The 25397-nt window shown below is 48.0% G+C and overlaps 1 protein-coding gene across 7 annotated transcripts in view; it reads left to right on the top strand.

The window, feature by feature from the left end:
- The window catches only part of NAE1 (NEDD8 activating enzyme E1 subunit 1), a 171471-nt gene that overhangs the window by 45481 nt on the left and 100593 nt on the right, over positions 1-25397 (top strand). For all 7 annotated transcript variants that reach the window (XR_003857674.1, XM_029608202.1, XM_029608204.1 and 4 more), the window contains 3 exons: positions 9191-9300; positions 12729-12838; positions 13291-13353. Coding sequence is in view for 6 of the 7 variants with exons in the window: in XM_029608202.1 (XP_029464062.1) it covers positions 9191-9300; positions 12729-12838; positions 13291-13353 (283 nt within the window). In the remaining variant the exon portion in view is untranslated. The remainder of the gene's footprint in view (positions 1-9190; positions 9301-12728; positions 12839-13290; positions 13354-25397) is intronic.

Below are 25397 nucleotides of genomic sequence, written 5' to 3'. Positions count from 1 at the left end.
CTTCTGATCTAGTGCGTACAGAAGCCAGAGGAGTGCCATCCACAGTGGCAGCCAGGAGACAACTCTGGCTTCGAAATTGGTCAGCTGACGCCTCCTCCAAGACACGCCTCATGAGAATGCCTTTCAAAGGATCCCTCCTGTTTGGCAGCGAACTAGAGAAACTGGCTAACAAATGGGGCGACTCCCCATTACCTTGTCTGCCGGAAGACAAGACGAAGAGAAACCAGTGTCCCTTTCTCAGGTCCACCAGAGGCAGAAGTTCACAGCGCTTCAACCCTTACAAGAATAACTATCAAGCGCCCCGCCCTACGGGCAGGAACCAGTCCTTTCGGAACAAACACAACAAGAGGGGAACCAGCTCGGGTCCAGGCCCCAGCCGCACCCCACAGTGAGATTCAGCCGACCCATCCAAGGGAAGAAGCCATAGGGGGCAGGCTAACCCTATTCTACCGCAGATGGGTCGAGATAACTTCGGACAAGTGGGTCCTAGCCATCATCCGAGAAGGGTACTACCTGGACTTCCTTCAAACCCCTCCGGACAAGTTCATGGAATCTCCCTGCCATGACCCCCGCAAGAGGGCGGCAGTGGAAGCTACACTGACCAGACAAATCTCCAGGACATCTCCGCCGTCCACATCGCTGGGAAGGACAACACCACGGCAGACTTCCTCAGCAGGGAAAGTCTAAACCCAGGAGAATGGAAGCTGTCACCCACAGCCTTCAAGATGATAGTGAATTGGTGGGGGACTCCAGACATAGATCTTCTAGCAAACAGATCTAACGCTCAAGTACCCAGATACTTCAGCCGCAGGCGGGATCCGCAGTCCCAGGGGATCGAAGCCCTGGTACAGGCCTGGCCACCGGGGACCCTACTATATGCCTTTCCGCCGTGGCCCTTGCTGGGCGCAATCATTCACAAGATTCAGTGGCACAGGGGACTAATTCTTCTGGTGGCCCCGGACTGGCCAAGAAGACCCTGGTACGCAGACATGAGAAGACTACTGGTAGGGAATCCACTACCTCTGCCTCCACACAGAGACCTGCTACAACAAGGTCCCATCCTCCACGAGGACCCAGCTCAATTTTCTCTTACGGTCTGGCCATTGAGAGGGCCCGCCTGAGAAAGAGGGGATACTCGGGGGCAGTAATAGATACTCTCCTCCGAGCACGCAAGTTCTCCACATCTCTAACATACATAAGGATCTGGAGAGTCTTTGAGGCCTGGTGCGAAGACCACAATGCCAAACCATGTTCCTCTAAAGTTCCTGTGATCCTGGAATTCTTACAGAACGGACTACAGAAGGGTCTGTCCCTCAACTCCATCAAGGTACAGGTGGCCGCATTGTCATGCTACGGCTCCAGGAGCGAGGACGACAGCTTAGCCTCGCACCCAGATGTATCACGCTTCCTGAAAGGAGTCAAACACATTCGCCCACCACTAAAGTGGCCAGTGCCCCTGTGGAACCTCAACCTTGCCTTGGAGTTCCTAGCGGGATCCGCCTTCAGACCTCTCCGAGGTCTGTCCCTCCGTCTGTTAACCTTGAAGACGGTGTTCTTGCTGGCCGTGTGCTCGGCCCGCCGCATCTCAGAGCTACAGGCCCTGTCCTGCCGTGAGCCATTCCTCAGACTCACCCCGGGGACCATTCAGCTACGCACGGTTCCCTCCTTCCTCCCCAAAGTGGTCTCACACTTCCACCTTAACCAAATCATCTCACTGCCTGCGATGGACGGCTTGAAGAAGTCGGAAGAAGCCCGTAGACTGCGCCATCTCGACATCAGCAGACTCCTATCCAGATATCTGGAAATGTCGGAACCAGTACGAAAGACGGACCACCTTTTTGTCCTTCACAGCGGAAAGAGGCAAGGGGAAGCGGCCTTGCGGGCAACCATTGCCCGCTGGATCAAGGAAATCATCAAGGCGGCCTACGTAGAAGCAGGAAAACCACCACCTCTACAGGTCAAGGCCCATTCCACCAGAGCCCAGGTGGTTTCCTGGGCAGAAACTAGAATGCTGTCACCTGCCAAGATCTGCAGGGCGGCAACGTGGTCCTCCATCCATACCTTCTCCAGATTCTACTGTCTGGATGTTCAGGCTCGGGAGGACACAGCATTTGCAAGAGCAATCCTTAATGGACCACGGTCAGCCTCCCACCTAGTTCGGGAGTAGCTTTTATACAGCCCATTGGTCCTGAGTCCATCTGCTACACGCTAGGAAATGGAGAAATTACTTACCTGATTATTTCGTTTTCCTTAGTGTAGACAGATGGATTCAGCAGCCCACCCTCGGCTGCCACTATACATAGTCCTTCAACAATCAAGGGTAAGCCATGCTTTCATTTCCCTAGGGCATCCACCCTGCCAGGTGTCGACGCTTTCCAGTTGGGCACACTGGCGGTCTCCAGCTATAGTCAACCAACCAGTTCAAGTTAATCAAGTTTTAACGTTCTAACAAAAGTTACCTAAGTTAATCATATTAAGTAAATCAATCAGTCAGTCACACATATATCCACAATGCTTTGCAAGGAAGAATACTGAGGAGCTGCACTTCCTGCAGGGGTATATGTACTAGGGGCTGACGTCAGATTGAAATCTGATCTGTCTCCAACTGCTAACAGGAGTACACTATACCCATTGGTCCTGAGTCCATCTGTCTACACTAAGGAAAACGAAATTATCAGGTAAGTAATTTCTCCATTTTTGTTCCTGTAGTACCACGGATCAGTCCAGACGCACTTCCCTGTCTGTCTTCTGTCCTATCGAAGCTTGTTTTCTTGCAGGTCTGCAGATTTCCATATATTTCTTTGTGCAAGATTACTGAGCAATTACACCGGAAGCCTTGGTCATTTTCTTATACCAAGTTGATGCAAGAGCGTATAGGTATACCATGTTTTCTACATTATTCTATATTTGCTCCGTTGAGCTTTACAGTTACTTGCTTGATCCTATTCTTGGGTTTGTTGTTTTATGCTTTGACATACGTTATACTGAAGGGGTAGAGGATAGGCTCTGTCCTGATATAGGGCATCCTTCAAGTTTTAGTCTGTCTCCACCTGCTGGAAAGGAGGCTCAACCATTATCTGGACTGATCCGTGGTACTACAGGAACGAAAATTAACAGGTAAGAACTAATTTTCCTTTAAGGTGCTTCCTAAGTTACGTCCTGCATTATAAATCTAAGTAAGTCAGGGCGCTGCTATGCTTTTTTTTTTTTTTTTTTTTAAGCAGAAATCCTAAACAGTAGTCTGAGGAGGACATTTTTTAAAGCAGGGATCAGGGCCATAATTAAAGGTGCATGCTTATTCATTTAATTCATTATTTTTTCTTAGTTGTCCCTCCGGGAAGCATTTAGAACGAGTTACAAAATAAATATGAAAATAAAATAGAAATTACATATAATCTAAACTCACAATGCATTACCAATAATATAGTTCACACATGCATTTATTTATTTATTTATAAAATTCTTGTATACCGTCATTCGGACAGGCCATCACAGCGGTTTCCAAACATAAAATGCAAATAAAAGTACAATTAAATTCGTATAAAACACATCTACTAAATTATTATAAAATAAAAATAAACACAAATAAAAATAGTTGGATAATATGAAATATAAAATCACCCTTTTAAATTAAACAAGAAATAAAACATGATAAAGTGTGTTCATGATATAGATCAAAGCACAGCAATCAAAAATTCATAGTAGTAATTTTTAAGTCTCGTACTCTCAGTTGTAAAATAGCTGCTTAGTCTATAATGTAATCATTAAACGCCCATAAGAATCCCATCCTACTCATCAACCACCTAAACCCTCCTTTACCCACCTGCCTCATACCAAGTTTCCCAAACTCCTCCCCACCAAAACTTTGAAAAATCCAACCCAAACTCACAATAAACTTGATGCCATAGGAGTTTCATGGTCTCAAATTCAAGGCTTAGCCCAGAGAGATTAACCACTTGTTGATGGACTGTTTTTGATGCTAATTATTAAACGCCCACAACTTTAGCTGGCAACGAAAAAACCCCAGTAGGACACAGTTATATTTGTGCACACTTTGTATTCCAAACTCTGCACAAATGTAAGAAATAGAATATGATAGGAGAAATGAGAGAAGAATTAGACTAAAGGAGAAAGCAGGTGGGCTCCGAAACAGGCAAGAGAATGTTTGATGTATTGGTGCTGTAGCTTCCTTTAAGGTGTGGTAGACTCTGCCAAAATGCTTTAAAGTCCTTTTTTGTAGTCCACTCATTCTTTTTCCTTCTACTACCTTAGATATGGCATACAATTTTTTAAGTTTTGTATGCTTGTTACATTTGACTATCCTCTGAACTACTTTGATTTGCTAGTTGTTTTAATATAGTTTCCTATAGGGAAACTAACCCTATGTAATCCCCTTTTGGTTTAGAGGTCCCTAAGCCAGGGGTGAAAACAGAAGTCTCTGGGACTACTGTCTCCTGGATTTATCTTTCCTCTCGCTTGCACTATTCAAAATACCACATTCCCTGTACGTACCCAGATCAGTCCATACTGCTGGGTTTTGCCTCCCAGCAGATGGAGACAGAGAAAAACTTGACGAGCATCCCCTCTTAACCTAGTGTGCCACCTGCACCTCTTCAGTATTTCTCTGTCTCCAGCAGATGGAGGTGGTGCAAAACCTGCAGTCTTGGACCAACTCTTCATTTTATATTAAAAAAAAAAAAATAGAGATAGGAATTCTAATTCTACAGAAAGGACGATCAAGCAGGACAACCAGGGTGATACCTCCCAGGGGATAGGCAGGTCCTAATGGGACTATCTCCCTGGTAGCAGGTCTGTAGAGCTGGGGTTGGTTACCCCGCTTGGCTCTCCTTGTTTGGTAAAGCGCCGGTAGTCCGGTCCCTCGCACCTTGCACACAGGGGGGGCCTCCATCTTTGTCTCTGGCCTGTTCCGGGTTGGGGAAAGGGGGGGCTAGAAGGGGAGGAAAGCTCTGGTTTGCCTGTTTTTCAACCAGACCATGCTAGTTTTGGTGCAGGGAGGCTTTTCTCCACAGACTTTGTTTTGTTACTTCATGATGCCTATATGGCCAGTCAGAAAGCGGCTTGGGGGACTTCACAGCCGCAGATTCCACCAGTCCAGCCCACTGAGGGTCCTTCAGGGGATCCCAGGAGGTTTCCTATGCCCGATAATAGGATTCCCTCAGCACAGGGCTTGATTTTTTGCCCGCAGGGTGATGCAGCTGGGGCGGATGATCCAGAGGACACTAACATAGCTCCTAGTGGTACTGGTTCAGGGTCTGGCCAAGCTCCCCTGGTGGCTCCGGTTATTCCGGCTACAGAGGATGCGGGTCAAGGGGATGACCCAGTCTCTTTTATTCATGAGCCGGAGGATCCTAAGGTGGTCCGCCTTTTTAAAAGGGAAGAGCTGGAGGTTTTGCTTCCCTTGGTTTACCAGGTTCTTGGGGTTAAAATGCGTCAGGAGAACCAGGATTTGGATGGTGAGGACCCGGTACTAGGTGCCATCCGAGATCCTCCATCTTCTTTCTCTTACCACAAGTTGGTTAGGAAGTTAGAAGAGGAATGGGGACTCCTGATTCTGGTTTAAAGGTTGGCAGAGCCATGGGGAAACTTTACCCTCTCCCGAAAGTAGATGTGGCGGTGTCTGCTTTGATTAAGCGCACCATGATTCCGGTTATTGGTTCGGCCACTTTAAAAGATGTAGAAGATCATAAGGCAGAGTTATACCTTAAAAGGATTTTTGAGGTGGGGTACCTGGGTTTGCTTGCAGCGCTTTGTTCAAGTTTCTTGCAGTGTGCTTGTCTCCGGTGGGTACAGCAGCTTCAAGGTAATTTGTCTCAATCAGCTATGGGCGCGGATACGGCTGAGCTTGTGGAAGCAGCTGTGGCGGATGCCCTCTATGATTTGGTGCATACTTCCTCCAGAGTAATGGCATCTGCTGTGGCCGTCCGAAGGTTGCTTTGGCTTCGCAATTGGGCAGTGGATGTTTCCTCTAAGGCACAGGGAAAGGAAAGTTGGATCTTACCTGCTAATTTTCGTTCCTGTAGTTCCACGGATCAGTCCACAGCCCGCCCAATTAGGGGCTTATATTAAGGGGAGAGTTGTCCGCTCAGCTGTAGGATTGTTCTTGTTAATTGTTGTTAATGGTTCCATATTTTTTGCTATTATCTGCTTTGATATAGATATATACTGATGAACTGCAGGTGGCACGGTTGCTTAGATATGGTGTCAGCGAGGTTTTTTTTCATCTGTCTCCATCTGCTGGTAGGGGGAAATGAACCCAGATGTCTGGACTGATCTGTGGAACTACAGGAATGAAAATTAGGTAAGAACCAATTCTCCTGTGCCTTAATTATCTCCTGAGTGGGGAAGGACCTTCGGGGGCTTTGCCGGGGTCTGGGTTGAATTCCCGCAGTGCGGGTAAGCGATCTGCCCACTGTGAGGCGCTGGCCGATCCGTTCCCAATCAGTGCGGTAACGGCAGCCATTTTGAAGTCCTTCACCAATGCGCAGGCTAAAGCGTTTGGGGGGAGGGGATCTCCGCCCAACTTATCTCCTGCACAGGACATAAGAACATGCCATACTGGGTCAGACCAAGGGTCCATCAAGCCCAGAAATGAGGGTGGTGCGTCTGGCACTACAGAGCTACCTCTCCTGTGCAACCGGGTGGTGAGAGTCTTGTCCGACAATGCAACGACGGTGGCTTACATCAACCGTCAAGGGGGTACCAAGAGTCGTCCGGTAGCTGCGGAAGCAGAACAACTCATGTCCTGGGCGGAGCAGCATCTCGCCCTGCTGGTGGCCTCGCATATTGCGGGAACAGACAAATGTGTAAGCGGATTTCTTGAGCCGGCAGCAACTAGACCCCGGAGAGTGGGAACTTCTGAGCAAAGTGATGTCCCTTGTCTCTCGTAGATGGGGCCCTCCCCATCTAGACTTTATGGTGACTCACATGAATACCAAGTCTCCACGTTTCTTCAGTCGCAGAAGAGAACATGGAGCGGAAGGGGTCGATGCGCTGGTGCTTCCGTGGCTGACCGATGTGCTTCTTTATGCGTTCCCACCATGGCTTCTGATAGGCAAGGTCCTCAGAAGGATAGAAGTTCATCCCGGGAAGGTCATCTTGGTAGCCCTGGAGTGGCTTCGGCGGCCCTGGTTCGCGGACCTAGTCAATCTCACGGTAGAGGCCATTACTTCTGCGTACATTTGTCATGGCTGGCCAGTTCCTGATGGCTTAAAAGCGCATTCGATTTGATCTTAGGCAGCTTCTTGGGCTGATAGCCAGTTGGTCTCGCTGCAAGAAATTTGCAGGGCGGTGACCTGGAAGCCTCTACACGCTGTTGCTCGGCACTACCATTTGGATGTCCAAGCTCCGGATGTCAACGGTTTTGGCAGCAGGGCCATTAGAGTGGGACTCTCAGGGTCCCACCCTAAGTAGAGGGATTTGGTACATCCCAGCAGTCTGGACTGATCCGGGTACATACAGGGAAAGGAAAATTGGTTCTTAACTGCCAATTTTCGTTCCTGTAGTACCATGGATCAGCCCAGACTCCCTCCCATTAAAGGGGTCATCACTCAGTATTTTCATGAGTCCGCTCTGTTTGTCCTTAGCTTGAAGAAGGCTACAGGTTTCTCCTTTTCCTGGGTTCTTTTTTTTTTTTTTTTAGCAAATTTGGGTTTATTTGTTTCGTTTCCTTCTTGTCCTTTGCTTGATCTATGATATTTAGCATATTCTTATGTAATGCTTCGGTAATGTTCATACTGAAGAGTGCAGGTGGCATACCAGGTTAAGAAGGGATGCTCTTCAAGTTTTTCTCTGCCTCCATCTGCTGGAAGGGAGGCAAAACCCAGCAGTCTGGACTGATCTGTGGTACTAAGGGAAGGAAAATTAGCAGATAAGAACCAATTTTCCTGTAACCCACCACTGGGGCTAGGGTTCAAGCAGCGGGGAGGACAAGCCTCCGGGGTCCTAAGCTGGAAAGTCTCTCACACTCAGTCATTCTCCCTCTTGCACTCACTCTTGGGCATATATATCAGTTCAGCAGATTGGTTCTTAAGGTATAAAAGAGCAGGCAGAGGCTTGGAGTGGTGTTCAACAGTTTTACTGTAACATAAAAATAAAGTCCAGCAGGAATGGCAAAATCATCAAAAGAAAAACAGGATGGCATCTCCAAGTACTAGTGTCTATCCAGGGTCAGCCTCTGAATCAGTGTCCTAGTGTCGAGGGAGCTAGTGGTGAAAAACAAACTCCAGCCTTCAAAAGATGACAAAGAATTTTCTGCAGAAACTAAAGTCTTCTTCTCCTTATAGGTCACTACAGTTCCCACTTTTGCTGGATGCAGGGCAGAGTAGCACCTTGGGCAACTGTAGACCCCACCTTGACTGGCAGCAGGGCTAACAGCACCCAATTCTGTCCCCTCAGGTAGTGGGTCCCCTCCTGAACTGTGAGCAGGTAAAAAAACAAACCAGCTCTCTTAAAAGTCAAAATCTTCTCAGAACTCTCCTGCGGTATCCCACTGGTGCAGACTGGGGTGCCTACTAGGATCCACTCAGAACAGCAGCTTCCACTTCCAACAGAAACTACCTCCAACCACATCTTCCTTGTGCTCTTCGCAGCATGTAAAGGGAAGCTCAGCCAATCCCAAAATAAGGGGAAATAGCCAAACAACTGGGGAGAATCTAAAAATGCAAAACCTCTCCCAGCAGCTGGAAAGAAGGCAGAAACATCTAGTAAGGAACGAAGCCTTCCTTACACCTATAATGTCTGTCCCCCACCAAATAACTTGGGTATTGTTCATCCAAGTTCATTCAAATATGCGTCAGGTAGCAGAGTGCCCAGGGACCCCTGGCTCAAAATTTTCATGGGTCCTTGACATCCTCACCACTTAGAATCCCTTTTTCTTTTTATTTCCTATTGGAAAATGGACCAGTTCATTTCAAAATCTGAGGGAGGTCAGAGCAGATTGTGATGTCACTGAGCATGTTTAAAGCTGCCCCGCCATTGGTTACTGCATGTGGTCACCAACTGACGCCACTTTTTTTTTTTCTATAATGTTTGCTATGCTAGTTTTTGTGTAATAAGTACATTGTCATAATCATGTACTACTTTCTATACTAAAGAAGAAAATTGAGCATCATGAAATGTTCATGCCATCTCTTCATTTCAGATTTTCATTCATATTTTTGTTTTTATACAGTACGCTGTTGCGGTTAGCAGAAATCCTATGGGACTCCAGTATACCTTTCCTAGTCTGTAGGACTTATGGACTTATTGGCTACATGAGGATTGTTGTAAAAGAACATACTGGTAAGAAATTTTATTTGGGATCAGACTCTGTCGGCTACTGTCATGCCCGACTGATAAGACATGTAGTATGTCTTTTCTCACACATTATGACGTATGTTTACTGGAGCAGCTATTTGAGTATTTACAGTTTTGATTTGGACTATATAACTTTTATTCTTGTCAATGTTATTTATTTAGAATATTTCTAACCTGCACGTCCAATACGGTGTTCCGTGTACATACCCGGATCAGTCCAGACAGTGGGTTTTGTCCCCTTTCCAGCAGATAGAGAAAACTTCAAAGGGTGCTCCCATATAAACCAGTGCACCCTCTGTTATCCTCCAGTATTCTTCTGACTCCAGCAGATGAGAGTGGCTGAACTCTAGTTCCCCACTAAGACTTCTGAAAAGCTAAATTTTAGTGCTCTTTTCTCTATTTCTTAGCTTCCTTCCTAACTTATCATGGATCAAGGTTAACAGAGGATAGTAAAAAAAAAAAGAAACACAGGAAAAGCTCAGACCCTTGTCTAGGGTCCAGCAATCTAACTTGCAGGAAGAGCCGTTTTTCAGTCTCCATTGCTGTATTTGCTTTGTGGGGGTAAGTTTTTGTACCTTTCTTACAGGCCGATATAGTAAAGCGCGGCCGTGGTTACCCTGCTTCTAACCCGCTTTGTACCCACAATTTGGCCGCGTAAGTCCAACCCGCGATTCACTATCCCTTTTAACCCATCCTTACCGCTTCTTTAAATCAACGGGCAACCCTTTCCGCCCGTGGCATGTATATGATATGTAAACGATCGGATTAGCTATTCCCTCCCATACAGTAACGTGCGCCCTGATTATCGCCTTTTTAACCTGCAGTTTTGCTGCGTGTTTAATCTGCTAATTTACAGCCTACCCTTACCCCTGCGTTAGTGTGGAGTGTCAGGTCAGAGAGACGAAATTTCATGGGCAAACGACCCCCTCACCCCCCGGGACAAGACCTTTAAAGGAGCCAGGATCAGGCAAACTTTCCCCCAGCCCCCGCTCACCTGCCCTGGTCGCGTCCATGGGTGCCGGTCTCCCATGCGGGCGCGCTGACAGCTCTGGAGCAGGAAGGAAGGACCTGTTGTTTCCAAGCATAACCTAAACTCTTGCCTGCCCAACCTAAAATCCAATGCAACGGGAAAGCCACTCTTCAGATCGCGACTAATCCCATCACTGGAAGGATGAAAGATTTTTTTAAGCGTCCCAGTTCCTCTCTCCGCTTTATCAATGCATTCTCCTTTCCACTGCAATGCGAACAGTATTCTGAAAAATAACTTTCAAACCCAGGGTGGTGGAGCATTGTTGTGCTTGATAAAACCTGCACTCAACAGGATCGGGCAAACTTTCCCCCAGCCCCCACACACCAGCCCTGGCCGCGTCCATGGGTGCCGGTCTCCGGAGCAGCCCCAGTCCTCTCTCCCCTCCTCCCGGGGGCAGCCGGCGGCGAGAGCGGCTTCAGTAGCCCGGGGCGAATCGGGCGCTCCCCATGCGAGGCGGCTTCCCCGGAGAGTGGGAACTCTCCGGGGAAGCAGTGGCACTTCTATTCAGTCGGTGGGGGTCTCCCCACCTGGACCTGATGGCCATTCTATGGAACGCTAAAGCTCCACGATTCTTCAGCCGCAGAAGAGAGCATGGCACAGAGGGAGTGGATGCCTTAGAGCTTCCCTGGCCGCAACACATTCTCCTCTACGTGTTCCCGACATGGCCCCTGGTGGGAAAGATGATCTGAAGAGTAGAGAGTCACCTCAGTCCAGTAATTCTGGAGGCGCCAGAATGGCCACGTCAGCCGTGGTTCGCGGACTTGGTCAACCTCGCAGTGCACGGCCCTCTTCGCCTGGGACATCTACCACGCTTACTGCGCCAGGGTCCGGTATTTTTTGACCAGGCAGATCACTTCTGTCTTGTGGCCTGGCTTTTGAGAGGCGCCGGCTGAGAAGACGAGGATACCCGGAGGCCCTGATCTCGACTCTCCTCAAGGCTAGGAAGACCTGTACGTCCATTGCCTATGTCCGAGTTTGGAAGGTCTTCGAGACCTGGTGTGGTTCCGTACCTGTGTCGCCGCGGAGCACCTCAGTGGCTCAGTTACTGTCGTTCCTGCAACAGGGCCTGGAAAAGGGATTGGCCTACAATTCCCTGAGGGTGCAGGTGGCTGCCCTCTGTTCCCTGATCCATCACCGGGAGGGAACCACTCTTTCCTCTTTCTTCGAATTCTAGACGGTCCACCTTTTGAACTGCTACAAGCCGCTACCCTCAAGGATCTTACGCGCAAGACAGTCTTCGTGTTGGCTATTTGCTCTGCCTGCAGGATTTCGGAGCTTCAGGCGCTATCGTGCAGGGAACCCTATCTCCGTTTCATGGATTCAGGAGTTTCCTTGTGTACGGTGCCCTCTTTCCTGCCCAAGGTTGTTTCCGCGTTTCTTATGAATCAGACGGTGGAACTCCCATCATTCTCAGCTGAAGATTCCCGTGAGCTACGCAAGCTTGAGGTTAAGCGCATTCTCATTCGCTATCTGGAGGCAACGAATGACTTTCACTCGTTGGATCATCTTTTTGTGCTTTGGAGTGGCCCATTTCTCGCTGAGTGAAAAAAGCCTCAGCATACATTGGTGCCAGTCAACAGCCTCCAGTGGGCATCAAGGCCCATTCCCTCTGAGCTCACGCGGCCTCCTGGGCGGAGAGTCAATCCGTTTTGCCTCAGGGTATACGCCGAGCAGCCACCTGGAAGTCTTTACATACCTTTGCTCGGCACTATCTTTTGAATCTACAGCCACCGGTCTTCGGCTCCTTTGGTAAATTGGGTCATTTGAGCAGGGATATCCGGAGCTCCTTACCTGCTAATTTTCATTCCTGTAGTACCACGGATCAGTCCAGATGCCCACCCTAAGGATTTATGGGATTGGGATTGTCTCTCTGCTCAAATTGTTTTCCGTATACCACGTGTTTAGTGGCTGTTTCATGGTTCATTTTGCAAGTTTAGTTGCCTCTAAAAGTTCAATACACACTGTATGTTGAAAGAGTTTTATACCTTGATCCATCCATCTTGTCTCTTCATGCTTTGATATTCTTAATACTGGAGGATAACAGAGCGTGCACTGGTTTATATGGGAGCACCCTTCAAAGTTTTCTCTGACTCCATCTGCTGGAAGGGGGACATAACCCACTGTTTGGACTGATCCGTGGTACTACATTAACGAAAATTAGCAGGTAAAGAATAATTTTCTTGTCTCCTCCGAGGAATGACCAAACACCATAATATGTACATAAAAAACATGTATAGAAATCATAAAAATGCATAAAATCACTTTTATAATCACATGTAAAACATATTTGTATGTATTGTAGAACTTGTATGTATTATAAAGTCTTGCAATGAAGAAATAATTGATCATTCTGATTCCAAATAGTATTTTGCCTATTTAACAGTCATAGAGTCTCATCCTGATAATGCACTGGAAGATCTGAGACTAGACCAGCCATTTTCAGAGCTGAGGGACCATCTTCAGTCCTACAATTTGGATAATATGGAGAGAAAGGTAAGCAGGCAGTTTGTTCTCTGAAGGTCTTAAATTGCAGGCTTGGATCAGGTCTCTGTGTGTCTAATCCTGATCCAATACCCTTAAATTATATGATGATATTACTCAAAGGTGTGATGCCAGGATCCGACTCCCTCCCCTTTTACCACCCTCCCTCCAACTTTAATATGAAACCTTTATCCTGGTCTCTCCTCTTCCAGACATTGGCCAAATTTAACTGAAATTTCTGGAACGTCTGGTGGGACTGCATTTTGTATTGATGAATTCGGTGTGATAACCATAAAAATGGATATTTAGGCATTATCTACTCCCAGAATTTCTCAATGGCAGATTTTCACATGTGTTTCTCTAACATGAGCGTTGGTTAAATTTACACTGCGAAATGGTAAGGTTGTCTAATTAATGTGTTCATTGTAATATCTTCCATGCACCTTCTTGATTGTCGTTTGCAGGATCACAGCCACACTCCATGGATTGTGGTGGTTGCAAAGTGTCTAGAAAAGTGGTACAATGAGGTATGTTGGGTCTGAAATGTATCACTAAAGCAGAGTTTTCCAAACTTTTCATGTTGGTGACACACTTTTTAGACAAACATAATTTCGGGACACAGTAATTCAGTCTATTAGCAAACCAGAGGTTAAAGGTTAAACGGACGAAATGTATTTCGACAATTTATGTATGTTTCCTTAAATATATACATAATAAAATGTTTCACGACACAACCTATCTTGTGAAAACCTTTCATTTATATTAAAAATATATAATATTCCAAGATTAATGCTATTGTTATAGTTTATAAGTAACAATAATAAAACAAAGTTATTGTGTTATTCAATTTACCTCTTTAATGAGATATATGAGCTTGATGGGATGAACACAGCTTTTGAATATTTGGTGTTAATAAAAAAAAGTCCAAAGGGTCTTCTGCGTAATTTTAAAAAGCTGGCCAGTTTCACACTATATAATTATTTGATAGCCTCATTCAACTAATTCTATATGGCTATGAGAGTGAAGTCTGGAATTTATAGGAAGGGACAGAATGTCAATATAAATCCTGCACCTCCAGTTCTGTAACTCTATGCATCCACTGAAATTCCCCAAACAATGGAGCTTGGATGTTTCCCTTACAGCTCATCATACTAAAAGATATTTTAAAATTCTGGTGTCACCTCACAGTAACAGCAGCACAAACACCTTCCACTGCCAGGCACATTGTGAACTAACACAAAACCTCACAAAAAAGACACTCAAAATCTGTACTGCAATCCCATTGTAACATAAAGCAAGTGTTGCTTACCTGTAACAGGTGTTCTCACAGGACAGCAGGATGTTAGTCCTCACATATGGGTGCCATCATCAGGATGGAGCCCAATCACAGAAAACTTCTGTCAAAGTTTCCAGAACTTTGACTGGCCCCTACTGGGCATGCCCAGCATGGCACCAACCCTGCAGCCAGCAGAGGTCCCCCTTCAGTCTTATTTGATAGCTACAGGCAGTGCCGAAAAAATAAAACAACGAAACGTTATGAACCCAACACTGCGGGGCGCCGGGCGTGTTTCGTGAGGACTAACATCCTGCTGTCCTGTGAGAACACCTGTTACAGGTAAGCAACACTTGCTTTCTCACAGGACAAGCAGGATGGTAGTCCTCACATATGAGTGAGTACCGAGCTGAGGATGTCCGAACATGCACCAAATGTACCCAGCGGCGTGCAACAGGCACAACGGGTGGAATTTGGTAGAGGGCATCCTGAACCCCACCGGGCAGGTGGAAGGGTGTTGGTACATCACTTTGGAAATAGGTTACGCAGGACAGATTGGCCGAAGATGGAATCTTGTCTTCCGGCTTTGTCCAAGCAATAGTGGGCTGCGAAAGTGTGGAGAGAACTCCAGGTGGCAGCCCTGCAAATGTCTGGAAGCGGCACCGATCGTAGGTGTGCTACTGAAGTTGCCATGGCCCTCACAGTGTGTGCTTTAACACGGTCTTGGAAAGGAATGCCTGCTTGCTGATAGCAAAAAGATATGCAGTCCGCCAACCAGGAGGAGAGAGTCTGCTTACCCACAGGTTGCCCTAATTTGTTGGGATGGAAAGAGACGAATAACTGAGTGCTCTTCCTGTGGGCAACTGTATGGTCTAGGTAGAACGCTAGAGCCCGTTTACAGTCAAGGGTATGCAGAGCCTGTTCCGCTGGGTTGGAGTGGGGCCTGGGAAAGAAGGTAGGTAGTATGATGGATTGATTAATGTGAAACTCCGAAACTACCTTAGGCAAAAACTTAGGGTGAGTGCAGAGTACCGCCCGGTCCTGCAGGAGTTTAGTGTAAGGTGGATAGGTAACTAGGGCCTGTAACTCACTAACCCTGCGAGCTGAAGTGAGAGCCAAAAGGAAAATCACTTTCCATGTGAGATATTTTAGGTCACAGGAGTGAAGAGGTTCGAATGGTGGTTTCATGAGCCGCCCGAGAACCAGATTAAGGTCCCAAGAAGGGGCCGGAGGACATAAAGGTGGCTTGATATGGAGCAAGCCTTTAAGAAAACGTGTTATGAGGGGTTGTACCGATATAGGGACATCCCCGACACCTTTATGGAAGGTGGCTACCGCACTGACATGCATTCTGATGGAAGAGGTCTTTAGACCTGATTCTGATAAATACTAGAGATAGTCCAAAAACCTTGGGATTGGACAGGAAAAGGGATCAAGGGATTGCGAAGAACACCATGATGTATACTTTTTCCATTTATAGGAATAAGACTTTCTTGTGGAAGGCTTCCGTGAAGCAATCAGGACACGAGAAACCGAATCTGAAAGGTTAAGTGGTTGAAGGATTAACCTTTCAACATCCATGCCGTCAGGGACAAGGCCTGAAGATTGGGATGGCGTAGACATCCGTCGTGCTGAGTGACCAGAAGCGGGTCTGTTCCCAAGGGAATGTGCCTGCAGATGGAGAGATCCTCGAGTATGGGAAACCACACTTGGCGTGGCCAGTGAGGTGCTATCAGGATCATGGTTCCTTTGTCCTGACGGAGCTTCACGAGAGTCTTCGAGAGAAGAGGAAGTGGAGGGAATGTGTAAAGCAGACCCGGCTGCCCACGAGAGGGAGAATGCATATCTGGGCTGAGAGGGCTCGCTCCGAATGAGGGAGCAGTAATTGTCCACTTTGTGGTTCTGAGGGGACGCAAAGAGGTCTATTTGGGGATAACCCCATTGCTGGAAGAGAGAGGTTGCTACCGAGGGGTTGAGAGACCACTCGTGCGGTTGGAAGACACGACTCAGTTTGTCTGCCAAGACATTGTGCACTCCCGGCAAATAGGTGGCCCTGAGGTACATTGAGTGGGAGAGCGCTTCCGCCCAAATCTGCGCAGCTTCCTGACACAGAAGGAAGGAGCCTGTGCCTCCCTGCTTGTTGATGTACCACATGGCCACCTGGTTGTCCGTCTGAATCAGGATGACATGATTTGATAGGCAATCTTGAAAAGCTCTGAGAGCATATCGCATTGCTCGAAACTCCAGGAAATTTATCTGGTGTTTGGCTTCCTCTGGAGACCAAGATCCTTGTGTCTGTAGATCATTCACATGAGCTCCCCACCCGAGGTTGGAAGCGTCTGTGGTGAGAATGAGTTGAGGATCTGGTAGGTGAAAAGGCAGTCCCTGGAGGAGATTGTTTTGATCTTTCCACCAGGCGAGAGACAGACGGAGTGCGTCGGTGATGTGGACAATGGTTGATAGAGGCTGAGTCGCTTGAATCCATTGTGACCTCAGAGTCCAATGCATGAGCCTCATGGCCAGGCAGGCCATTGGTGTGAGATGGACTGAGGATGCCATGTGTTCGAGAAGGACAAGGAATTGCCGAGCTGTTGCTGTATACTGAGACTGCAACTGGTGAGCGAGGGACACGAGGGTTTGCACTCGTTGTTGAGGTAGAAAGGCTTTTGCATGTAAGGTGTCCAAGTCTGCCCCAATGAACGACAAGGTTTGAGATGGGACTAAATAGGATTTCTCGTAATTGACGAGAAATCCTAGAGAAATTAGAGTGTGTAGGGTCAAATCCAGGGACGATCGAGCGGTTTGCTGGGTTGGGGCCCTGATTAACCAGTCGTCTAGATAGGGGTAGACGTGAACACCAACTTTCCTGAGAAAGGCTGCGACAACTACGAGGTACTGAGGTACTTGCGATGAGCTGGAGATATCGCAATGTGGGTGTATGCGTCCTGGAGGTCCAGAGAGCAGAGCCAGTCTCCTCTTTGTAGAAGAGGTAGAAGCGAGCCCAAGGTTACCATCTTGAACTTTTCCCGCTGGAGGTACTTGTTGAGGGCACGTAGGTCTAGAATTGGACGAAGTCCCCCGGATTTTTTGGGGATCAAAAAGTACCGGGAGTAGAACTCTAGGCCTTGTTGCGAAAGAGGGACGGGTTCTATTGCTCTTAACTGGAGAAGAAGGGAAACCTCCTGCTCCAGAAGGACAGAGTGGATGGTTACTCTCCATGCTTGTAGAGGTGGTGATTCCGGTGGAAGAGCAAGAAAGTTTAGGTGGTAACCCTGAGCAATGATTGCTAGCACCCATTGGTCGGTTGTGATTGATTGCCACATGCCGTGAAAGTGGCACAATCGACCTCCCACTGGCAGAGGAATCGGGCTGCTGCTCTCCAAGGGAAAGTCAAAAACCTGAAGCAGGCCCCGGCTGGAGAGCTGCTTGTGGCTTTTGCTTCCGGGGCTGGCGAGGCTGAGATTTTTGATAAGACCTCGTAACTCGGGACCTTGTTGGTGGAGGATAGTACTTCCTTGGGCGGAAAAATGACTTCTTAGAGTCCTTCTTGAAGGGCTGTCTAGAAGGGAAGTCAGAAGGTATTGATGAGAGCTGTTTAAAGGTCTCATGATGGTCCTTTAATTCAGCCACTATTTGCTGAATCTGTTCACCGAACAGATTATTTCCTATACAGGGCAGGTCAGAGAGCCTGTCTTGTACTTCTGGGCGAAGGTCAGAAGACTTGAGCCAGGCCCAGCGTCTTGCCGAAATGGCAGTTGCAGACACTCTAGTGGAGGTGTCGAAGATATCATAAGCTGTTCTTATCTCATGCTTTCCTGCCTCAAACCCCTTGTTGACAAGGATTTGAAGCTGGTCTTGGAATTGTTCAGGCAGGGTTTCAGAGAAGTCCTGTATTTGCGTGAAAATGACCCTGTTGTATTGGGTCATGCACAGCTGGTAAGAAGCAATTCTGGAGATGAGCATGGCCCCTTGGAACACTCGTCGACCAATATTGTCTAGGAACTTGTGTTCCTTAACAGGAGAGGTAGAGGAGTGAGGCTTTGTCCTTTTTGCTTTCTTTTGAGCTGATTCTACCACAACTGAGTGGTGGTCGAGCTGAGATTTTTGAAAGCCAGGGGCTGACTGTACTAGATAGGTAGTGTCAGCCTTTCTGTGTACTGGGGCAATGGAGCCAGGGTTTTCCCAGTTCTTTTTGAGGAGGTCAAAAAGAACTTGATGAATGGGAATAGAAGTGATCACTTTAGGGGCATCTAGGAATTGGAGGAGCTCCATCATCTGGTGCCTATCATCTTGCTCCGTCTGAAGCTGAAAAGGGACCAATTCCGACATTTACTTCACAAAATTAATGAAAGAAAGGTCCTCCTGGAGGAGAACGCTTTCTACTTTCAGTAGGAGAGGGAAGTGAAGGTAAGTCATTGGTGTCTGTGGAAGTTTCATCACCCCGAGTGTCATAAGGATCAGCAGGCTGACCTGTAGGATGAGAAGGGGGTTGGATACCCGAAGGGCCCTGCTGAGGCTCCGAGAAAATTGAAGGAATCACCGGGGGCACCGTGGACGCACTGGGGGGGTATCAGTGCCGGCATCGATGGCGCTGATGTGCGTATTGCCCCCGATGAATGACTCGGTGGCGAGGGACGACATGGCATCGATGGCTGAGGCAATACCCCCGAAGGAGGAATGCGGAATGGTGTTTCTCCTTCCGATGAAGCTGTCATCGGGGAGCGCATCGTAGACCCGGGAATCACCGGTGGAAGGGCGGTCATGAGCACTTCCATCCAGGATAGCAGCGGTGCCAGCGCTGCTGGAATCGGGTCAGTGACCCGTTCCACTCTCGATGCTGGTGTTGGTGCCGGAGGAACCTGGAGTCGTTGCATCGCCTTGTCGATGGCCTCCTGGACCAGCCGGTCCAGTTCTTCCCGGAGACCTGGGGCAATCAGCCCCGGCTCCGTGACGGAAGAGGGAGGCTGAGGCACAGTCGAAGGGACCACCTTTACAGGCGGAATCGCGACTCCCAAACCCCGATCGGGTGAGGGTGGCCTCGATGTCTCGGTCGCAGGAATGGTTGGTGTCTTTCCTGGACGGGGCTTCTTCGATGGTGGCTCGGACGGTGGCGAGGTCGATGATTTCGCTCCCTCGACGGTCCGAGACTTACGATGCCGATGGCGATGTTTCTCTCTACGAGCCCCTCGATCTTGAGGGGAAGAAACGGGAGTCAATGGCCGTGAAGACGTCGATGGCGGGCATTCACCCGGACGGTTATCGATGCTGGTGCGACTTCGATGGTGCCGGTTCCGATGACGTCGATGCGATGGACGGTGTCGGGGTGTGAGCACAGAAAAGGAGTCCCATCTTCTCCATTCTGGCTTTGCGACCTTTTGGTGTCATGAGGGCACATTTGATGCAAGTCAGGACATCATGCTCATGGCCTAAACACATTACACAGACTCCATGAGGGTCTGTGATAGACATGGTGCGAGTACAGTCCGGGCACCGACGAAACCCCGACCCATGGCCATAGAAAAATCGAGCCGCGGTACGGTCGACGACCAGTAGGCCGCGAGGGCCAAACTCGACGGTAATCGACGAAAAACGGTGAAAAAACTTACCGGAGTACCGCGGCCTGAGAAAAGTTAGAGGAGGGACCCCTGTGGGGCAATCTAATTTTAATTAACTCCGTGAGGAAAATTCCTGTCAGGAATCTCTTCAGAGCTCCTAAACAGCGAGGCTACTGCTGCGCGGAAAAAAGAAGACTAAAGGGGGACCTCTGCTGGCTGCAGGGTTGGTGCCATGCTGGGCATGCCCAGTAGGGGCCAGTCAAAGTTCTGGAAACTTTGACAGAAGTTTTCCGTGATTGGGCTCGATCCTGATGATGTCACCCATATGTGAGGACTACCATCCTGCTTGTCCTGTGAGAACAGTAATAACACCAAGGACTCAAACAACAATAACCCTAAGTGTGAAAAAGCAAGGGTAAATATTACACTGGGTCCTAGAATACCAATACACCACCTACTGAGGAAACAAAACAAACCAGATTGCTATAGATCCCTATGGTAGCAGAATCTCTCATCATGGTCACACACACAGAGCAGAGACAGACCCTCACTAAATACAGAATACAAAATAAAGGAGCACAAATTAGACAAAAACTGAAATGGAAACCCCAAGAAGCCAGACTCTGTGTATTAACAAGGGAAAAAACAGAACCACCATTCCTCATAAAACAGAACCACCATTCCTCATAAAACAAATAAAATCAAGAAACATAAAGCATCAGTTATAATAGTAAAAACCATACTAATAAAATAATATTTTAAAACTACTAATAAATATTTATATTAATTAAAATCATTTACATTTTTTACAATTTCCCAAACACCAATAAAATGTTTCAAAACAGCACATATATCAAATAACACCCAATAATTAAAACTAATAAGGATTTTAAAAAGCCCCTGCTGTGTCCATACATGGGAGCTCTTGATTTCCAGTCACCCTGATATTGTCAAGGATTAGGAGGTTATCCTCTCTCTCACACATACTCACATGTCCATTCTCTCTCACACATACACTGTCACATACATACACATTCATGCTCTTATACCCACCATAACCTCTCGCTCTCACAGACACACTCTTAGGCTCTAAGACACTCTGTCCCCCTCCTCACACACCCCCCACACAAACTCTTACTCCCCTGGATTTTCTCATACACACTCATGCTCTCACTCTCTCTGGCTCCCTCACATACACTCAAACACACACACCCAGGCAAGTTCCCAATCAATCATTCTCACACAAACACACACACCCAGGCAAGCTCCCAGCCATTCTCACACACTGAAACTGACCCCCAGGCAGGCTCTCATTCATTTTCACACCACTCCCTCACATTCCCCAGGCATGCACACATTCATTCTCACACACACAAACCCCCAGGCAGGCATCAATTCATTCTCACACACACACATACATCACACACAGGCAGGCACCTTTCTCACACATACAAACCCCAGGAAGACACCCATACATTCTCATACACAGACACACCCTCAGGCAGGCACTCATTCATACACATGCACACACTAAAGGCAGACCCCTCTCTTTCTTTTGCCAGCAACCTCGGAGCCTCTCTCATTTCTCTGCTGCCACTGTCACTGATGCCGCATGGCTATTGGGGAGGCGCTGATTGCTGCTATTGGCACTGAAGCCCATTCTGCTGCCTCCTCTGTGCAGGCCCCATGGGTTTCCACTTCCTCCATGTTGATCTTGTACATTGTGAGATCCGCAAAGAGAAAGTGCTACTCTTGCACATTACCAAAGATTACATGTGCAATCAGTAAAAAGTAATTTTTTTTTTTTACCTTTGCTGTCTGATCTTAGTTTTCTGTGTGAAATATATTTTTATTAAGTGGTGCAAAGGCTCCAAATACAACAGGCATGGAACTCATACAGGCAACAACATACATCAAAGCAACACAATATAACGTATCCACATTGTACAGGTAAATGATACCACTATCTTTTTCTCCCCCCGCGGCATAGCAACACACTTCTCTATCACTCTGGAACCCAAGTCTCTCAACTGGGCACCAGTAGCGTGTCCTCCACAGTAGCTTAGCCGCCATATGCCCCTCCCCCCTCCCCCCAAATCAGTCCCCAGAGTTCAGTGCCGTATAACCAAAGCTCTCAGGTTGCAGTCCAGTATGATTAACATCCACTATTCAGTATCAAACTCCTAGCCCGGTGGGGCAGATGTTGAATATAAGCGTCCCACGTCTGTAGAAACAGCCGACGACTGTTCAATGAGGTCCGAGATGACATGTTATCAAACTCCATCAGCCGGTGGAAATGTACTCTCCAAGTCCAAAAAGAGGGCCCCTTTGCGTCCCGCCAATACAAAAGAAGCATTTTTTTCCCCACTAACCCGCTTTCTTTAACAATGCCCGAAATCCATAATTAGGTACCAGGTGTCTAGTGATACAGTGAAATAGCCATAAGTACGGTGAGAAGGGCAACTGCACCCCCACCAGGTCCTCCAAATAAGCAGAAATTCGGTGCCAATATCGTTTCGTTTGGGAACAGGACCAGAACATGTGCGCCAAGGTACCCCTCTCAGTTCCACACCGCAAGCACCCAGCAGTGGAACTGACGCCAAATTTAAAAGCCATGTATGGTGAGACATACGCCCGACACAGAAATTTAAAATGCATTTCCCGGAAATACATATTACTTGTGACAGGTAATACCCCCCTCACGCTGCCTGCCAAAATACGTGGCGTCAATTGAAAACTCCCATCTTTGTTCCAACGATCTACAGACAGCGCAAATGTATCAAAGCGAACACGCCTGGCATACCCCTTATAATACATGGAGAGGGAAGGTTCTTTAGGAGCATCAAGATGCAGGACCTCATTTAGTACCTTAAAAGCCGCCAGGTGTTGCTCCGATCCCCCCAGAGTGCGGACATAGTGACTCAGTTGGATGTAGCCAAAACGATGTTTATTAGGGATTCCGTACAACTCCTGCAGAGTCTCAAAGGACATGTAGCGTCCATCGGAGTCAAAGACATGCCCCAAATATTCCACTCCCCGAGCCCGCCAATCAACAAAATAAGTAGTCGTAGACCCAGGAGTGAAATCAGGATTACCTGTCAAGGAGGTTAAATAAGTACATTGAATACCGATCCCTAAAATCTTGGTAAGATGTGCCCATGTCTTTCTCAACGGAAGAACCAGTGGGTGTTGCGTCAGTAGTGGAGATAGTGTATCCCCCCGGCCCATTAGTACAGAACTTAAAGACAGTGGACTAGTAAATGTGTTTTCCGCCATTAAATTGATAAAGGACGACTTCCCCAACAGCCAGCCTCTGATCAGGCGCAGATTCGCCGCCCACCCATAATGTTGTAAATTCGGGAGTCCCATACCTCCCGCCGACTAGGGCCGTTTTAACCAGCCCAGTGATATTCTAGCTCTCCCCCCTTTCCAAATGAAATGACGTAATAGTTGGTCTACCCGAGCAAGATCCTTGGGCCGTAACAACATGGGATATGTCTGTAACACATACAGCCATTTGGGTAGTATCACCATTTTGAATAAAGCTATCCTCCCCCCCAGGGAGAGCGGTAAATTACGCCACGCCAACAATTTCTCTTGTGTCACTTTCAATACAGGGGCAATATTTAAGGAATATATATTCTGCACCTCAGTAGTGATATGTATACCCAGATATTTAATGGACCCTCGCGCCCATTTCAAAGGGAAGGGCCCCTCCCATCTCTCCTTAAGTGTCTCAGGGAAAGCCAGCGCCTCAGACTTCTCCCAATTGACCTGATCTTAGTTTTCTAATCGGTTGGTCACAGACTTTTTTGTTCTACCTCCTCTTATTTTTTTGCCTATTGCTTTCATATAGTCTTTTTTTCTATTTTTTTTCTCTCCATCTATCTTCTTCCCTCAATCAGGTTCTCATTCTCACATGCTTTCTCTCTCTCTGTCACACACACACAGGCTCTCAACTCCTCTCATACACGCACACAATCTCTCACACACACACACACAGGCTCTCACATGCTGTCTCTGCAAACATTCAGGTCCTCACTCCCACACACAAATCTCTCAACTCCTCTCATACACGCACACAATCTCTCAACTCCTCTCATACACGCACACAATCTCTCAATTCATCTCATACATGCACACAATCTCTCAACTCATCTCATACACGCACACAATCTCTCAATTCATCTCATACACACACTCTACGGGCCCTCAGCCTCTCTCTTACCTCTGGGCCTCCTCTTCATGGGTCACTGCAGGATGGGCTCTGCAGCGGCCCAATCTTCTTGGGCCGATCCGCGGTGGGGACCCTGCTACCGGACCTCCTCCTCTTCTCAGCCCGCTGCAACAACGCTGCTCCTCTTCTGCACGCGGCTGATGCTCCTCCTCCTTCCTGCCCATGCGGCTCCGGCGGCAACATTTTTCTTCTGGGGCCACGTGGGCAGGAAGGAGGAGGAGCACCTGCACGTTTAGATGTGACCTTTTTCTTCGGGCCGTGGTGACGTGAGCTCCACCACGGCCCTGCCGATCTTCCTGGTGTGTGTCTCCGGCACACAGCACAGCGATTCTTCACTGCTCAGCCGCCAGTGGGATGAGGTCCACCAGTGGCTGCATTGGCTCCCACTTGACGGTGTGTCACGTGCACCGGGCTTGTGAGACACACCGGCACACTGCAGGCGACACACACTTTGGAAAGCTCTGCACTAAAGTGTATGCTGAGTTTTACTGTAATTATTTTCTAAAAATGTTAAGTTTATTAGCTGCAAAAACTCTTTGAAAGAACAAAACATAGAATATTAAAAAAAAAAAGTCCTATCAAGCATCTCTACTCATTTTACACAACCAATTTAAGGTTAAAAAGATAGATTTTCATATATGGAACCCAAACACACATAGGGGCGGATTTTAAGAGCCCTGCTCGCCGGGAAGCCTATTTTACATAGGCCTACCGGCGCGCGCAGAGCCCCGGGACTCGCGTAAGTCCCGGGGTTCTCCGAGGGGGGCGTGTCGGGGGGCGTGTCGGGGGCGGGCCCCGGTCGTCACGGCGTTTCGGGGGCGTGTCGGCAGCGTTTTGGGGGCGGGTACGGGGGCGTGGCTACGGCCCGGGGCGGTCCGGGGGCGTGGCCGCGCCCTCCGTACCCGCCCCCAGGTCGCTGCCCGGTGCGCAGGAGGCCCGCTCGTGCGCGGGGATTTACGCCTCCCAGAGGGAGGCGTAAATCCCCGGAGAAAGGTAAGGGGGAGGTGTAGACAGGGCCGGGCGGGTGGGTTAGGTAGAGGAAGGGAGGGGAAGGTGAGGGGAGGGAGTTAGAGGATTCCCTCCAAGGCCGCTCCGATTTCGGAGCGGCCTTGGAGGGAACGGGGGTAGGCTTTCGCGGCTCGGCGCGCGCCGGCTATACAAATCCATAGCCTTGCGCGCGCCGATCCAGGTTTTTAGCAGATACGCGCGGCTCCGCGCGTATCTACTAAAATCCAGCGTACTTTTGTTTGCGCCTGGAGCGCAAACAAAAGTAGGCTATTCGCGCTTCTTTTAAAATCCGCCCCATAATGAGTAACTGAATTCTTCAAAACTTATAATTATAGGTCTTTATTGCCTCTTTTTTTCAAATATTTTTCATGCACAATAAAATTTTGGTACATGGTACTTTGCTTAATCCTGACGTGGATCCATGTTTTGAAATGCTGCTCTGTATAAATTGATAAATGCTGCTCACAGATAAATTGATTTTTCAACCAAGCATACATA

This window comes from Rhinatrema bivittatum, chromosome 7, assembly GCF_901001135.1.
Source record: "Rhinatrema bivittatum chromosome 7, aRhiBiv1.1, whole genome shotgun sequence".
Lineage (NCBI taxonomy): Eukaryota > Metazoa > Chordata > Amphibia > Gymnophiona > Rhinatrematidae > Rhinatrema > Rhinatrema bivittatum.
The sequence above is the reverse complement of the archived record's forward strand: the minus strand, read 5'-3'. Positions and strand labels throughout refer to the sequence as shown.